The sequence below is a fragment of the Centroberyx gerrardi genome, chromosome 9, assembly GCF_048128805.1.
Source record: "Centroberyx gerrardi isolate f3 chromosome 9, fCenGer3.hap1.cur.20231027, whole genome shotgun sequence".
Taxonomy (NCBI): Eukaryota; Metazoa; Chordata; class Actinopteri; order Beryciformes; family Berycidae; genus Centroberyx; species Centroberyx gerrardi.
In genome coordinates, this window is record NC_136005.1 from 2,723,268 (window position 1) to 2,741,529 (window position 18,262).

The window sequence follows — 18,262 nt, forward strand, 5'->3', positions numbered from 1 at the left end:
GACCAGACTCCCACAGACCTGGCTGGAGACTCAGATCCACAGGGGCTGAAGGCCATGAGGTTAGAGAAGGTCGCTCCGCTACAGCGGTGACCTCGCCAATATGGCCGCTCTGAATGCTTCTGTTACATCCAAGGAGGTTTTATATCATCATTACATCCCCGCTTATAGTTGTGGAAATGGATCGTGATATTAGCTCCATGTTATTCTGCTGTAGTAATCACAGATGAGACGCTTGACCATCACAGTTTCACAAGCTCTCCATCCAAATTATATTATTTGCACTTTGTAATGACATTTTTAAATTAGTTTACATTCTAGCAAGCCAATGCCATCGCTAGAAAGATTTGTGGCTCAGAAAAATATAATTCTGCACAGTCAGACTGTTGTTGATCTTTTATTTATTACATCATATCGTGGTTGTGTTGAATCCTGAACCCCATATTGCATATTGAATCGTATCGTGAGATAAACAGAACGTCTCATCCCTATTAGGCAGAGGTGTGACCAAGTCAACTTCGCTCGAGTCCCAAGTCAGTCTCAAGTCTTGAGGCAGAAGTCTAAAGTCAAGTCCGAGTCAAGACGATGTCATTAATGTCAATAAGTCTCAAGTCTAAATGTAGAACACCATGTTGAGTCCAGTATCAATTTAATATCTTAAAGGAAACTAAATATCTAGGACTTTTCAATGCAATATGGTTTTAATAGGATAAAAACTTGGTAAGAGCATCATGAGTTTGATTTCTATAATCAGTTTCAACTTCAATAAATTCAATCATTCCATACAAATTCAGAAAACAGAATTTAAATTCAGTCGTCCACTGGAACAAATCTCATCACTTTCAATCTAAGTCATTTACACAAACTCAAGATCTCAAGTCAAGACTTTAGAAACCTTTTCAAGTCATCAAAGTACAAGTCAGAGTCAAGTCCCAAGTCACCAGAACCCAAGTCAAGTCAAGTCTCAAGTCTTCTCTTCATGCATCAAGTCAAGTCTCAAGCAATTAAAACTGAGACTCGAGTCCCTCCTCTGCTATTAGGTCGGCCTGTTCTGCCTTTTCAACATGCTGTTTTGTGTCTTGTGCTTTGTGTTGTTTCCTTGTGTTTTATTTTGTTGCATAATTTGTTTTTTGATTCATTTTTGATTAGGTAGAACTAATCTACGTCTGTTTGGTGGTCATGTCTGTCCCTATGTGTCTCGTTCTCCTTAAGTCCTTGGAGACCGGCTTTGTGATGAAGAGCGATATAAATAAACTTGATCGACTTGACTTTACAAAAATTGCCACTGCTGGGAAAAAAACAGGCGCCAAAAAAAATAGGCTGACTCTGCTTAAAGGTCAGAAACCGCAATGGCAGGCTGAGAGGTCTGAGAGGACAAACTGCTGTTCACTTTATTCACAGGAAATCCTATCCAGAAGACACTGAAGATGGAAACAGAGGCAAACTGTACCGGTCTTTGGTAAAACAAATTAAATATACACCAAAATTATCCTTAAATATTGCTGAGAAAAATAGTGCTGGAGACCAAATTACCCAACAAGGTCTAAATGAAAGATAACAGGATTGAACGGCTCCATGATGTTGACCTGCTCACACACAGTTCACCTAATGTGAGTTAATGTTAGCAGTCAGCTTTTTTCATGTTGTTAATATTATATTTATCTTCAAACCAACTTGGTCGAATTTCTACTACACTGAACAAAAATATAAACGCAACACTTTTGTTTTTGCTCCCATTTTTCATGAGTTGAAATAAAAGATTTAAGACTTCTTCTATGCACACAAAAGGCTTATTTCTCTCAAATTTTGTTCACAAATTTGTTTAAATCCGTGTTAGTGAGCACTTCTCCTTCGCCAAGATAATCCATCCACCTGACAGGTGTGGCATATCAAGATGCTGATTAAACAGCATGATTATTGCACAGGTGTGCCTTGGGCCGGTCACAATAAAACGCCGCTCTAAAATGTGCAACAAAATGTGAGAGAAATAAGCCTTTTGTGTGCATAGAAAAAGTCTTAGATCTTTTATTTCAACTCATGAAAAATGGGAGCAAAAACAAAAGTGTTGCGTTTATATTTTTGTTCAGTATAATTATCAGGATTAACAGCCTGTTAGGGTTAGGGTTAGGGTTGCAATATGCTAACATTCATATCCTTAGTGTTTCTTTGACGATCAAACGATCATTGTTTATGCTAGCTGTGTCTGCTAGCTAACGCTACATTAGCTGGTTAAAATAAACTGCTACTGTTGTCAGCTACAACTTACACAGTTCAACCTAACTGACTTGGAGATAAATATAATGCTAACAACATGAAGTAGCCAAAAGCTAACATTAGCTAACATATGAGTCAACATGGATGTTTCCTTCAATTCACTTGCTGTAGTCTCTTGGGTAATTTGTTTCCAGCTTTGCTTCCCTTTCTACGAATTAGAAGAAACATTTTTGTGAATTACAGTTGAGTTTTCTCTTGCGTTGGTTAAGGAGCAGAAAGGCTTGGAAGTCGCCGGCCTTACAGGAATAACTGCATGGGACATTTCTGACACCCCTTACAAAAAATTCACATGTGCAAACCCACATGTGAATAAGCACTTGCTTTTTGGACGTGTGTTGGTTTTCATATGTGAACATGATCCCATTTCCTATTGTCTCTGCATGTGAAAATACGTTTTCAAATGTGAATTGTGTCGTATGTAATGGCAGGTGAAAATGTGAAGAAGTGGATAAAAAATACTTTTCAACTGTGAATTCATATTTTCACACATGCAGGAAAAACTGTCAAACTAACCCCATGAAATAAACTACAGCTGACGATCAATTAGTGGGAAACTGATCGTGATGCTTGAAAACAACACATGCATTTCCGTCACCTCTTACGTAAATACAAGTTTATTTCGGACATGAAAATAGATACATGAATATACAATGCATAGACGGTTAGTGCAGACTTGAACTGTCGTGGTGTAGAGACTAACAAGGCGGTTAATCAGGGCAGGGAAGAGGAAAGACTAAGACTAAAATATATTACTGGAGTGCAAATAATAAATGTAAGGTCTCATTTCCTGTCTCCTAGAAAAATAGACGCTGTAGACCTCATTGAGAAATGTTAGGAACGCAAATTAGTCAGGTACATGATAACCGTTCAAGGCATTTATGGAAAAATAATGTTCTTATATTAACAATACATATAAATGTAGGACATATGGCGAGATATAAATACATATATATTTAAGTAGACAATGTAAATTCCAGTGGAGCTTTTTCAACGCTCAGATCCAGTTATATTTGTCTGTTTGTCTCCATGAGCGGACGGGAGTCACTCTGCAGGCCAGGTCTTGTGGGTGCTGGTCGGGCTCCTTGGGTGGGGCTTGGGGCTTCCCTGGAACACACAATGTCAAGGATACAGTCCATTAAAGGAGAATTTCACTAGAACCGCAACGATTAATCGATTAGTTGTCAACTATCACCAAACAACTAATCGATTAATCAAGAAAATAATCGACGGATTAATCGACAATGAAAATAAACGTTAGTTGCAGCCCTAAATTCCACCAACGTTGACTTTTAGGTTATTATTCTGCAGAGAGATCACCGCACACTCAACTACTGTCTTTGCTAAGGTGCTAGAGGCCAAAATAAATCAAAGTAGAGGAGCAAAACTTCTGCACACGTAGGTCCATGCAAGTTTCTTTATTTCAGCAAGTTTTCAAATCTGTCAACTAGAAACTTGCATGGAGTGTGCAGAAGTTTTGTTCCTCTACTTAGGTTATTATTCTGCAAAAGAACATGTTTTGTTCAGTTGTTTGAAGGGTTTTGAGTTTTTATTTTGATTTCTTATGAGTCAGCACAGCCCGGGATCCTCAGGCAGCTTCCTGTTTCCGGGTTAAAGACTAAAGGTGACCGAGCTTCTGCCGTCAGGGCTCTGAGGTTTGGAACGGCAGTCAGTATCATCACTTCATCATCACTTCTTAAAGGGCCTTTTTATAACCTTTGGTCTTTATTCATTTTCATTTATTTGTTCCATTTGTTTTATTCCTATGGCTGGGTCTATTTATTTTACCTTATTTTTGTCTGATCCATTTTATTTATATGTCTTTTGTCTGTCTTTTATCTCTCTTGATTATGTATATTGTAATTAGATAAGAATAATTATTTATATTGTAATTTGATATTAATTTTGCATAATATAAAAATGTACATTTAATATTTACATATAATGTGTAATATTTGATTATTGTAATGTTAATAAAACATTATGTCTTATGCCTTCTTCTTCTCCAGTCTGCAGCAGCTTCCTCCAGCCTGCAGGGGGCAGCAGTGCGCCTCTCGTCAGCGCGGCTCACACCACACCCAAACTAAACATTGGCCCGCTGCCGTGGAACTAATCTCACCACCTCAAATAGACGGAGACATTGCTCACCGTGCAGATATGTTTTGAGTGTGACCTGCGCTGGTTCAGCCTGGCTGGCCGGTGTTGTGATAAAAGCAGCTGCTGTTTCCACAGCAGAGTCGAGGCCGGTGGCTCTAAAACTTTTCAGCTTGTGACCCACAAAAGTGAACCGATGCCTGCTCACGAGTCACGACCCCCTGCTGCAGGCCTGAACACGCCAAACTGTGAACTTTGACACCAAAACATAATGTTTACTCTCTCTTTTCTCTCTTCTCTTGATTAAAGCTGCACTAAGCAAGATTTTCATGCCAAATTCCAGCCGTCTTATCAGCCTAAATCTCAAAGTGTGGCTGCAACAGAGAAGAGCGTCCCATCCCCGGTGAGACGCCGCAGATTCACCCTGTTTGCCAAAGTGATATTCTGGTGTCGGGTATGGACGCTTCTCTGCCAACAGGAAGTGACAAATCCAAATTTAAGAGTGAAATCCAAACTGTCTCCTGAGCAGCGGCAGAGAAAGCTGGACTCACCAACGTTAGATCTTTTCCTCTCTCGTCTCTTTGGTTTCCTTTGGTATAAACCATCACAGACCGGCCAGGTTGAAAAACAGTTTACTGATGTCACCTTACAGGATTTTTTGGTTATTGAAGTTCCAATTTTTCAAACTGTTACTATTGCTGCCGTTTGAAGCGCCCGATGTGGGAAGTTCTCTAGTGCAGCTTTAAGAACTGGAAGAAGGTTTGCAAGTGTTCATTTCACAAGGAAAAGGCATTTATCACAAAGAATACAGACATGATAATAAATCTGTATAGTAGAAATATATCTTCCATGTTACATTGTACGCTGTCAGCCCCAGGGTGACCTGTGACAGGGGTGGGGGGTTGTGGGATGGGGGTGGGGGGGGGTGGGGGGGGGTTGACTCACCACAGCAGCCTGGGTCTTGGCGTAGTTCATGTGGGCGTAGAGCAGCACAGCTGTGTCGTTGTGAGACGCCTCCAGGGCGATGGACAGAGCGTTGCTGCCATCCTACAGACGGAGGGAGGAAGACAGACAGAGGAACAGATAAGGGGGGGGGGGGGGGGGAGAGAGAGAGAGAGAGAGAGAGGAAAGTAGGTTTATAGACCCATAAGTAAGACATGAAGGAGAAGACTTCTGGCTGCTCAAGGCTATTCATTTTGACAAGGCCTATGATCAGAGCTTTCTGTACAGTACAAGGCACATCAGGATGCTAACCAATCCTCACATCTGTTGTCAGGACGCTGTAGGTGTTTATCAAATCCAACAACGCCGAGTCGATACTCGTGTCCTCGTGGAGAACGATGTTCCCGAGTCGTCTCGGGGAGAACGAACTTCTCGAGAATGCGAGAGCACAGAAGCATCTTTACAGTTTGAGACGGACTGTGCGCTTGACGTCACGCGATCAGTGAAGACGCACAGCTGTTCGTTTTCCCATGCATTTCATCCGGCTCTGCACTATAGACTGTGCTGCCGTTGTGGATGTGATGCGTCGTTCTTGTAATGAATCCTGTTGCGTCTCGTTCGTTCTCATCGGAAAGAAACCATCTGATGTGAATCCTCGATTGGCAAGTAAACTACTGGGGTCTTTATGCATCCTTCATCCTCTGTCTTCTTTTGTTTGTTTGTGCCTTCTAGATATTATATCAAATGTGTCATGGAGGACAAGAACACAGATTGAGAAACACTCTGTGGCTTTGACCTTTGAACTCCTTATTAGTACTTGCTTGTAATGTTGACAAGCCAGGAACTAAGTTAAGTTGCTCTGGATCAGAGAGCCATTTAATGCACAAAATGTAAATGCAAACCTAACTAAATAAGGTTCAACATTCGCACTACACTTCCCTGTATAACTTCACTCAATGCCTCACAATCCTGGTGAATTTGCAGTTTGTCACGGTGTTTTATTCTTTTTTTTTTTGTCGGACGGGGAGTTGGGGGCTTTTCCAAATCCTTTCCCACTCCCCCCCCCCCCCCGCCTCCTGGTCCAGCTGTGTCGTGCTGAAACCCAACCCCATGCGCTGCCTGTATGGCCAACTCATTCTGGCACAGATGTGAACACTCAGATATCCGTCTGCCGGGCCGTTCCTCTCGCATCCAGACCGGTCCGCTGTAAAATCACTTTAAGACACACACTGCTGTGCAGATCAACAAGAGAGGAGGAGGAGGAGGAAATATCAGAAGCAGCGACGAGAAAAGAGCTGAAGAGTTTCGTTATGAAGTGAGACTGACACGACTGGAAGAAAGTGACACCTACTCCAAAATGATAGCACAAAATCAAAACAAACTATGGTACTTTGAAAAGATAGTAGCTAACCGAAGTCTTTAGTCAAGAGAATGATAATGTTTGTACAGTCTGGATCCTCTAGAGTTAAAAGATATTGACTGTTGGACTGCAAACAATTACTTTTTTTCCCAAAACGGATAAATAATGTTTTGACTCCTGTTTGTGTCATCCAGTGAATTATGCACAGTAACAGTCTCAGTGCATTGGCCTGCAGGGCATCGTGTCTGAACTGAACGGAGGACTGTGGCTGTTTAATTCGTCCCTCGGGGGCCTGTGATTGTGTTTCCTGTAAACGCCACCGATTTGAAGAGAGGACAGATGAAAGTAATCTGGTCTGTCTTGCTAACTCTTTGGGGAAAAAAAAGAAAGAAGCAGAGAAGGAGAGGAAGAGGTGACAAGGAGAGGAAGCGGTGCAGACCAATTTCCCCCCGAGGAGCCGCTTCCTGAATGCAGATTAAGCTGAATCCCAGACTAGAAACACTCAGATGTTTTCGGAGTTCAGAGGTCTGACAGGAGGCTCTGGAGCTACACAGGGATACTTCTTTCGTGGCACAAGTGTCCCGTACTGTACTCTACTGTACTCTACTGTACTCTACTGTACTGTACTGTACTGTACTGTACTCTACTGTACTGTACTGGCTTAGTACTCAGTGTTTCTCCATTGTGTTCCGTGCAGTTTGGTCTGGTCCAGATGTTTATTCCTGTCGTCTTTCAAATAGATGTTGTCGAGAACTGGGAAGCTTTGAATGGCAGGAATCAACTTCTCCAGTTTGCACTTGGCAGACAGAACTATTGTTCATAAAGCTAAATCACATCAGTAGGGGAACAAGGAAGCGTGGAAATCTGAAAGTTCAGCCGTGGCCAACTTTTCTCAACCGACAAACTTGTTGACACATCGAGGCAAAGTTTCCCCGGTCGCTCAGCTCTATGAGAAATGAATGAGCTTCAGGTGACTTGTTGATGGTGAGGGTTAGCCAGGTTCACCAGTGACAGACAAAGAACTCACATTCGTGGGAACTGTCCATTAAAGCCCTAATCCTACACCACAAATCACTAAACTGCTGCTTCTCTTCAGAATGGTCTTTAGTCTTTGGGCTGAATCTGACACTACGTTTCATCCAGGGAACTAACCTTCAGACCTCATCTAAAATCATCACTGTGCCTTTAAAATAGAGGAGATAAGTTCACAAAGTCAGTTTGCGGGGGGGGAAACCTAGAGCCCTTCTAAGAGAAACTCTTACACTGTCACAAAATAAGCTACAGAGTTGCACCTCATTTTCTGACTAAATGCGTAAAATGTAAATGCCGTACGTTGTCCACGATGGATATGTCGCATCCCGGCTGTTCCAGGAGCAGCGAGACGATCTCAGCTCGGCCGTGTTCGCTGGCGCACATCAGCGCCGTGGATCCCTCGTCGTCCTGCACGTTGACGTCAGCGCCGCAGTCCAGCAGCGCCCGCACCATCTCCTGCCGCCCGTGGCTGACGGCTAGCATCAGCGCCGTCTGGCCCGCCTGGAGACGGACAGAAACGTAAATGTCATTTGTCCTCAAAGGAATACACAGTTTTTCTGAGGTTGTCCCGTTGGTCAGCTTACGCATTAAATGATGAGAACATTGACTCTAAAATCATCAATTGTTCATCATCAATCCAATTATTTGGTCCGGATCACCACTAAAATCGAATAATCTGATCCTTGGGACAGGGCCAAACCCATTTGTTACATTTGACATATCTTATAACACACAGACACAGACAGACAGGTGACACCAACCTCCTTCCACTTTGTTAGCAGAGGTAACAACATATACTGACCTGCTGATATAATCCTGTTCCACTATTTCAAATAATGTAAATAAGGAAAGTGTTTGCTTTAACTAAAGATTAACTAGATAAGGTGTAGCCTTTTTTACTTGCATTTATCCAGAGAAAGTTTGCTAAGCACACATGGTTTTGGGCTAAAGGGCATTTCAGTGGTAGTTCGTATGCAATAGGAGAGCAGTAGTCATTGATTTACTCCACCCAGATTTTCCCAATTTGTCCAATGTATAATAAAGCATGAAAATTAAGAGAACAGCTCTGAGAGCAGCTAAGCATCGGTAGAAGATGACGCATATAACCAAACTTATAGTAGTGAAAGATTAATTCTCTAGAGAGTATTATCATAACTTGTTTCTTATGTCACTGTCCATGTTACTGTTTGTCCCGGGACCTATTGCACCCTCAGCTGTCCCGGTGGGGGATCCCTCTGTCTCGGCCCATCCAAGGTTTCTTCCATTTTTTTTTTTTTACTAATAAGGAGTTTTTCCTTGTATGCTTCGAGGGTCTAAGGCTGGTGGTGCTGGGTAGGCTAGGCTATGTAGGATAGGTTGGCTCGCTATGTCTTGCTAAAACTTTGTTTTGCTTCCTTGGGTTTGTGTTACATAATTCTGTTCTATGGCTGATCAGTTAGATCTAGTTAGGCTCTTTCTGAGACAGGCTGTGTGATGAAGGGCTATAGAAATAAATCAACTTGAACATGGTGCTCTTACCTCTAATGCAATTTCATGGCATCAGATTTGTCACCGGTTGAAGCAAATGTCTTTTTTATGCCATGTAACAAAGTCTGTATGTTTGCAATCTTCACTTGGCACATAACTTCACTCCAAAAGCCAAACTTACAACACAGCATTGGTACGAGTTAAATTCCTGACTCTAAAGCTGCATTGTGCGCCTTGTGTATTTTCCCCCACAGCAACAATAACAAGGACCGGTAATTGGATTTATAGCCAGTGATGCTATAAATGCAGAGTCCTATGACCTGGCAGTGCAGGAGCCTGTCAGGCGCCGTGTCCAAACACACACACAACTTGATTAGACAAACCAAAGAGACAAAAACACTCAGAAGTCATGAGATTCCCTCAGATGCCCTGAGTGTCACGCAGGGCCACACAGGGCCTCAGAGACATGGACAACTGTCCAACTCAACCAGTCATTCCTCTGGTCTCTGCCTTTGAATTTAGTGCTTCATTACTTCAGAAGTAACCTTTCCTCACACTTGAAATATGCAGTGAACAAGGAGGGACATTATGCCTCCAACTCTTTTTTTCTTTACCTCCTCTAAAAAACAGCTGTAAGGATAAAGTGGATATTCATTCTCTCCTCGTGACGTCTACAAAGTCCAACATCAGAACCGTTTTGAACTCACTGAACTTTGAACTCTTTACCAGTATGTGACATTCAAAACTCTTTGGGGAAATAAAATATTTCTTAACACACACACACACACACACACACACACACTCTGTAAACCAGGGGGTGGGGGGGGTGGGGGGGGCGGGGGCAGGTCTTCGATGCCAAGTTTGAACGGAGTGGAGGAATGCTCAACCCAAAACACACTATAAAGATCTAATGCTGGTAAAAGAGCAAATCGGCGACTGAATCTCCTCAGTTCGGCTCAAATAATGTAGATTTGATCCTGCTTTTTGGTTTTATGTTTCATGGGCTCAAGTTCATAATCGAGTATCTTTAAATCACACTTAATTCACACTGCTTGGACAAGGACCAGCCAAGTGAAGATTGACTCTTCTGACTGGTGGAGCTGACTAGAGGCTCACAAAAAAGTCACATGTGAAAACCCACATGTGAATTCAAAGCACGTGTGTTTTTGGACTCATGCTGGTTTTCATATGTGAACATGAAAATGGCATTTTCACCTGTGAATTGTCTCTTTGCATGTCAGGTGAAAACGTAAAAAAAACAAAAAAACTACTTCACCTATAAATTGAAATTTGAATTCACATGTGACTGTTTTTTTGGAAAGGGAGGACAGGAACAAGCTGCAGCAGGATGACTGTGAGAACATGGAAGTAGGAAACAAAAACTGACTTCTGCACATTAGGAGCAAACAATGCACATGAGTGTTATGTACAGTAGTAGAGCGCTGTGAGCTGCGCCTCACCTGGCTGGCCTTGGCGTTGACGTTGCCCTGACTGAAGAGCTTCTTGACCACAGCCATGTCGTCCTCCTCCTTCACAGCAGAGAGAGCAGCCAGCATGATGGCCGTGTATCCCGCCTTGTTCTGCTTATCCACACAGCACACGCCTGCAGGGAATACATGCTCCTAATTTAGCATTTAAGCATATACTGTAAGTGCACACATACAGTATATACACCAGCAGTTATATCCACACACACACACACACAAATGCATACATATATACACACACAAAAATAAAACTAAGTGTACTCCCACATAGCGTCAAGCGGATTGCTCAAAGACAATATTGATTTAAGATAACAACTGGTAGATAACAATTATTAGAAATTAGGTTGGCTGCAAGCTGGCTCCTCTGACCAAGGACTCTATAAACAAGAAGCCCACAGAAATGTTTACTGCTAACATCGGAGGATTTCAGCCATCAAATGATACGCTTCAAAAATCAATGAAACGGCAGCTAGTGAGCCACATAAGAAATTACCAATAACTCCATCATCCATTTGAACTGGAAAGGCAAAGCTGAAGACTGACTGACTGCACCCAGAGCTTTTCATTACGGCTCCCATGTAGTAATCGTAGGATATGGGTATATCACAGTTTTCAAACATGTAATTTCAATTTGAATGTCAACTATAGATGAAAATGAAAAAAAGTGTAATAAAATGTTGTTTTCAAATCACTTAGATGAATAATTGTTGCATATTGGAGTTTTAGTTATACAAACAATTCTCAGCTTCTGAGATCTTCTCTAGGGGCAGAAATATTCTTATTGGTTGAGTTAAACCTCAGTGGGCGGAGCCAAAGAACCAGTTTTGCAGAGCGCAAGTTGGCAAACTTGAATGGCAAAGAAGGAACTCTGATCAAAATACAAATAAAAAATATAAATGCAGTGACTTATTTTTTCATTCATGGCATTCATGATGTTGAAGGTCAGCAGCTAGCTAACTAGCTTACCTAGATAGCTATAGGCTAGTATGGCTAGTTTGAACTTGGAAGGTCAGCTAGCTAACTAGCTAACCTAGATAACTCAGTATGGATAGATTGTATTTTTTCAGTTAGTAGCAGAGCGCTAGGCCTCATAGCATTAGCTTCCTCCTCTCTTGTCTTTTTCACTGGACTTCAACCAATGAGATTATTTCTGCCTTCTTCTGAAATATTTGTATAACTAAAACTCCAGTAATAAGCTTGTTTCCACTGATAGGAATCGATCACAATATGTAGCACAATAACAGCCTTAAAGTCGAGATGAAACGGCATTTCGAGAGTATCTAACTTCCGTATCGTGACGTATTTCCGAGTGAAACAGGAAAGACAGGCGGGACGTAACGTTGGGAGGAATTTGATTTGATGTTGACGTTGAAAAGTGGGCGTGTCATAACACCCGAAGACACACCGAAGTACCGTGCTGTTGCTAGCTAGCTAACTAATGAATCTTAGCTCTGTGCGCTAAAAGTTGAAGATTGATTGATGGGTGGATGTCATGATATTATTGGTTGAAATTGGTTGAGTCATGCTTACGTAAGCACACGGCATATTTTGTTTTACAGGAAGAAAACATGATTGAATTTTGATATAAGAATACAAAGAAATTGATTTTTTCTATTTTTTTTTGGCATATATTGTTAAATAGGTGCACAATATGACCGGGGATGTGATCTAAAAGGGTTAAAAAGGCATTTTTCATTTCATCTCGACTTTGATCCTGCAGCCCAATGTGAATGCTAACACACAGCGTAGTGTCGTATCGTCCTTTCCTTCTCTAACTTCTCCTTGCACTGACCTGTGTCCAGCAGCAGCCCGACCACACTGAAGTTGGAGTGGGAGACGCTGTAGTGCAGAGCCGTGTTGCCGTTGCCGTCGGTCATGTTGACTATGTGCTGCAGCAGCGTCGCCGACACCTCGGTGAACGCCATCAGGTAGTCGGAGACCCGCGGCGGCTGGGCCATCTTGGCGCTGGAGATGCGGAACCACTCCAACTGGACGGTGTGGGTGCTGGAGAGCTGAGGGTGGGGGTGGGGACCATGAATCTTAAATCAGGGAGTAAAACTGAATCTTTGTCAACCGACTACAATGGCTGGCAAATCCCAAAATTCACCACTCACTTAACTGTCTTATGCCAACTAGATTTTTAGAATACAATAGGCCCTCCATAAAGTAACTTAGCAGACACAGACAAACAATTTGAGTGAATTTCAGTATTTGGCTGGTGGTAGTTTCTCATCCGGATCTGCTCATTATTTAGTTAAAGTTACAAACAGCTCTGCACAACACATGACTCTACAGTGCATTCAGGGACAGCCACAGTGTTTTTAAGTCCTGGCCTCGTCCTGCCAAGGTGTTCCACTGAATGTTATAGGAAATCCTTTTTACACCATCTGCAGTTAGACACCACAGTGATTCAGTTCCTCAGCCTTTGCTCGGTCTAGACTGATCTGTTATTGTTACATGGAACTGTTATTGTGTCTACTGTGTTTTTAATGTTTGCTGCTGCCAAAAAAAACCCAACAGGATCAATTAAACCTTCAATTCAAATACCAGTCCCACAGCTTTCATCAAGTCAGTCATGAATAAACATTGCTGCGCTTTATTTAACATTATTCCAGAGATAGGTAGATAAGAAAGCGGGACTCACCACTTCCTTACTCTTCAGTGTTTTGACGTCGTCGTTCAGGTGGTTCTTCAGGATGAGACACGCTTCGCGCATTTTCGTGCTCAGCTCAAACCTGTGACAAAGACAGATTTACATATAACATGTGAGGCTGATCATTTTTGTTTCATGTGCCTCACAAGACATAAGATAATTTGCTTAATACTGCAATTGTGATACAAATTGCAAAACATTTGGACACAGCTTTTTGTACATATTTTCCTTTTCTCTTCTACACATACAATTGTATGTGTGTGCATTGGGGGGACAGGGTGCTAATGTAAACTATTTCCATAGCTTGAATAAACTGAAAGCTCTCTGACATGCAACTTGATTTGTAGGCCATGCATTCACATTCACAGCACCATACATTCTTCCCCTCCATGAAAATACTGCAGGCTCTTGCGATTACAAAATTGCAGCAGTCAAATCTTGCTATTTTGATGTTTTCCAGTAAAACTGCAGCCCTGATAGTAACTTACTTCTCTTTGACAGCATCAGACGCATCACTCCTCGCTCTCAGGGTTTCCTCGTCGGTGTCACTCTCGTCCAGGTTGACGTTTCTCTCCTCGTCAGACGTTTCTTCCTCCAGAGCCGCCTCGTCCTCCTCGGTGCTGTCCGAGCATTCGCCTTCTCCCGAAGAACTCCCCTCCTCCTCCTCTTCCTCCTCCTCTTCCTCTTCTTCTTCACTGGATGTGGATTCATACCTGGGGGGGGGACATTGATTTTCGGTGGAATATAGAGCAGAGTTTTCTTAACTTGCACAGATAACATCTAGACTTTTTTTAGGCATTTAGGTGGCTCTCTTATCTAAAGCTATTTTAAAATCGGTCAATCGAGCAAGGAGGGGTTCAGTGTCTTGATCAAAGACACAATGGCTGTTGATGGGACACATTGTCTGCTGCAGGGATCAAACGTGTGACCTTTTAGTTACAGAACTTTCCAAGCACTAAGCCACCCGCCGCCTTTCATTTTGTTTATACTGCGCTAAAAATGTGTGGAAGTTCGTGCTGCTCACCCTCCGTTGAGAATGCCAACAAACTGCAGGCTCTTCTTGCCAGCGGAGCGATTCTCGCCCGAGTTACTCCCATCCTTCCTCTTCATGATTGATTTCAGCAAACCTGTTGCCATAAAGGATGCAGATGGACCAAACAATCATTTAAACGAAGCAAACCAGGGAGTATTTGGCACACACACCCTAAACATAATGATATTATCAATTATCAACTGGAAGACGACGCCATCGCTTTCATAATTCTGTAAATAAATCTGTAAATTTAGCAGTCGTTCTAAAGTTTTAGTTCCTTGTGCAAGAGGTCAAACTTTTTTTCAAAATAATGAGGTCAGAAAATTTGTTCACCCTCAAAATTTTGAATACATGGAAATTGTCTTCCCACCCTTCCCACACATTCCTCAGGGAACGTGTTTAATCTCTGAATGTATATTTCAAATGGATACCTGCTGAATGTATATTTGTAATGATATGTAAAGTCTACTATCATCATTTGCCTTACAATGTCCTTCTGGTCTGTATGTGAGATCCTGTTATCACCAGCATGTACTTGAATTACTACTGACATATCGATATGTCTGTGCATCAATGACTACGTTTACATAGACTGCAATAATCCGACTATTGGCCTTATTTTAAATAAGACAATATTCTGATTAATCTGTTTCCATGGGTTGCTTATAGAACTATTCCATTCATATTCCTCCTTACATGCTGCGGAGCAAAGTCCCATTAACAGGACAAAGTTTGAGACTTTATTGAAAACTTTGTGATATCCATTTCCCTCAAAATCCTGAGCATGCTGACAGCTTCAATCTCACCACAAAAATGTTGGGACTTCATTTTTCTGCTGTCAGTCATCTTTTTCCTCTGTAAACAAGTTCGTAACCTCTGGAAGGCAGAGCGAGCCGTCGGATCAACGCTTGTGTCCTACAGTCTAAAATGCCCTCCAATAAGACACTAAAATCAGAATCCTCCACGTGTCTTAATGTGATTCTACTTACTCCGACTATGAGCTTATTCAGGTTAAGGTAATCAGAAAATTACGTTTACATATCGGATTATTGCTGTCCATATAAATGTAATCAGTGTTACCAAGACAAATTCCTGTACATTTGTTGTACTGTAAATTCAAGGAACCGCATATGAGGTCCTGACCCCAAGCTTGGGACATCCTGTAATGAAGGCCCATAGTACTCACCTGTCTTGGGGTTGCTTGGTGCCATCACCTCTTCTTGTTCTCCGTCCTTCTTCTCTGCTGCACTGACCATCTCTTCATCAGGAGAGACCTTGTACTCTGCGATGGTCAATTGTCTCTTTTTTGGCACCGAAACTTTCTGCTCTTCAGCCGCTTCCTCAAGCAAATTCTCCCACTGGCACCCAGTGCTGACCACAGCAACAGGAACTGGCTCTGCTGGTTTCTCCGCAGCCTCGGTCTGGGTGCCCTGTTCAGTCTGGCTGGCTGTTAGGTCCTCGCCTACACATGCATCGACCACCTCAGGACAGCACAAAACCGCAACGTGCTTTAACTCAGAAGTCGATGTCTCTACCTGGGCGTGCGTCATGTCCGGTTTGGCGAGAACCCCTTTCTCGAACGTGACTTTGGACTTCGTCTCCTCCACCTGGGCTTTGAGAGTTCCCAGGTCTTCGTCTGCCACGCTCAGCCGGCCCTCTAGAGCCGCGATGGACTCCTGCTGGAATTTAATGGTGTCCTGTAAGGTGTCTATCTCCCGCTGTGCCTCGCTGGTCAGCCCGAGCAGCGACTCCATCACCCAAACGGAAGCCTCCTCTGTCTCCACCCCGGCCTGTGTTCCCTCCTCGCAAACCGCCGGGGCTTCTGTCCCGGTGCCTGTCTCACAGACGTGGACCTCGGTGCCCTCAGAAGCATCTTTCACGCCCTGGCTGTAGTAGAAAACAACAGAGTCCATCGGCTGGTCGTCCCCAACAGCTACTGACTTCTTCTCAACAACTGGAACTTTCTCTGGAACTTTGGCCAAAACTTTTGTTGAAGGTTCTGTAGCTTTCTCACTTTTTCCCTCAAATTTCTCTGTCAACCTTTTCAGGTCCCCAGATTTTCCAGGGCCTTTGCGACCAGGTGAGGTTGGAGGAGTTACTCGACTCTGGGTATTGGGGTCGGTTGGGGTTAGGAGGGTCTCTGTGGTTTGGGTGGAGGACTCTGTACACTGCTGCCGTTGTTGGGTCACCTCCTCAGATGCTTTCTTCTCCTGCAGTGCCAGCAGGAGCATGTCTTTCTCTGCACGAAGCTTGGCCACCTCTCTCTCGAGCGCTGGAACACCCTTCACCCGCTCCTCCATCTCCTTCAGCTGCTTCAAAGCCGTGGCCATCTGCTCTCTAACTGTCTGCAGCTGGCTGGGTGGGATCGGAGTCGCTGCGGTGCCAGGAGCCGGAGTGCTGCGCCCAGAAGTTTGAGGACTGGGTTTAATCCAGCTACCCTGTGACGGCGTAGTGGACAGAAGGGGTAAAAGCAGAGACCCGTCCACCGTGGCAGACGTTGCATTAGCCGGAGAGACCAGGGACGGTACAGTGGCCTTAAAGCCCGGCTTGGGAGGATCTGCGAGCTGGAAACGCGCGCCATTCTGGTGCTGGTGGCTCTGCTCCTGCTGTAGCCGCCGGCTGGTTTCCAGAAGAGTCCGCTCTACTCTGGGGTTGCGCTGCGGCGGAGGCGGCGGCACTTTGGCCCCGGCAGACAGGGGAGGGACACTGAGGACGGTCAGAGGGGAAAGGGAGAGACCCTCGCAGGGCGCCGACCCGATGCGGTTGCGCGGGGGCGGCGGAGGAGGAGCTCTGCCGTCCTCGCTGGCCGGCGACGCAAGAGACTCTGTGGACGTCCAGCCGCTGGCGCGCCCCCCCACTCCTGGACTCCTCTGGGAGACTCTGAGACCCCGTCCGGATCGGCGGGAGCTGACGGGCGCCCGGCGGAGGTTGTGCCCGCTCTCGATCTCCTCCACATACTTGAGGAAGTCCAGGTCCAGCTGGAAACCGTAGGGAGTCTGGACAGAGTAGGAGCCCGGCTGGTCAGCCTCCTCCGGACTGGAGTAGAGGAATGGAGCGCCCAGATCTGCAGGGCAAAGGACAACATGGCTACATCAACAGTACCAGAGGTGGAAAAACCCAAATCTAATGTCAAAAAGATTCCATAATACTGCAGTCACTAGAGATAAAGCTGAAATATAAACCAACATAAACCAAAGGAAAACATAACTACATTTATTTGCTTTATCGGTGGTAATACCTTATATAGTCAGTGCATGACCTTGAAGTAATGTTTTCAAATACATTTCATAGTTTATTACAGCTGGCTTAGATTCCTGATGTGTGAGGTTTATAATGCAGTGAGTGACAGGAAGTTAAGACGATCACAGAAACGTAGTTAAGTTAATTTTACTTTCCTGTGGTTGACAGCTTCCCTGACACTATCTGAACTATCTCCATGCGGTAAACCCCACCCATCTGCGATTTTATTTACAACAACTAATTAAGGTCTGATGCGGCAACACCCAAACCTCACCTCAGTAAATATTACCATTAACACCATCACAGACAGAGAAGCAGACAGGTGAGATGGTAATATAAGAGCGATAGCATCTTCCTGCGGTTTCTTACCGGGCAGCTTCGGGTTAACTTGCACCGACTGAGTCATCTTTCTGGACTGGGAGCTTTCAGCAGGCAACCTGACAGAGTCAACTCAACACCTGGCTAAAGAAAGAAAGAAAACATACACAGAGACAAGAGTTAATTTGCAAAACACACATCAATTATCATTAAATATCTCTAAAATACAGAGGATCCAGCCTGCTGAAGTGTTACCATGTTGTCAACCGAAGACTTAAATTACCTACTCTCCTTCAAAAAGTATCCTAATTGGTTTGGATTTTGTGTTATCAATCAGTTTGTACAGGATCACATGCTCCAAATGGATT

The 18,262-nt window shown here is 43.6% G+C and overlaps 1 protein-coding gene across 1 annotated transcript in view; it reads right to left on the reverse strand.

Annotated features, from left to right (window-relative positions):
• Positions 1-2,879: 2,879 nt before the first annotated feature.
• kank3 (KN motif and ankyrin repeat domains 3) overlaps positions 2,880-18,262 on the reverse strand; it is a 16,861-nt gene continuing 1,478 nt past the window's right edge. The window contains exons 2-11 of the mRNA XM_071917223.2: positions 17,946-18,038; positions 15,523-17,400; positions 14,328-14,430; positions 13,792-14,016; positions 13,295-13,385; positions 12,443-12,662; positions 10,624-10,766; positions 7,997-8,197; positions 5,308-5,409; positions 2,880-3,375 (exon numbers count right to left, since the gene is read on the reverse strand). Coding sequence (XP_071773324.2) covers positions 3,313-3,375; positions 5,308-5,409; positions 7,997-8,197; positions 10,624-10,766; positions 12,443-12,662; positions 13,295-13,385; positions 13,792-14,016; positions 14,328-14,430; positions 15,523-17,400; positions 17,946-17,982 — 3,063 coding nt within the window. The 5' untranslated portion in view covers positions 17,983-18,038 and the 3' untranslated portion in view covers positions 2,880-3,312. The remainder of the gene's footprint in view (positions 3,376-5,307; positions 5,410-7,996; positions 8,198-10,623; positions 10,767-12,442; positions 12,663-13,294; positions 13,386-13,791; positions 14,017-14,327; positions 14,431-15,522; positions 17,401-17,945; positions 18,039-18,262) is intronic.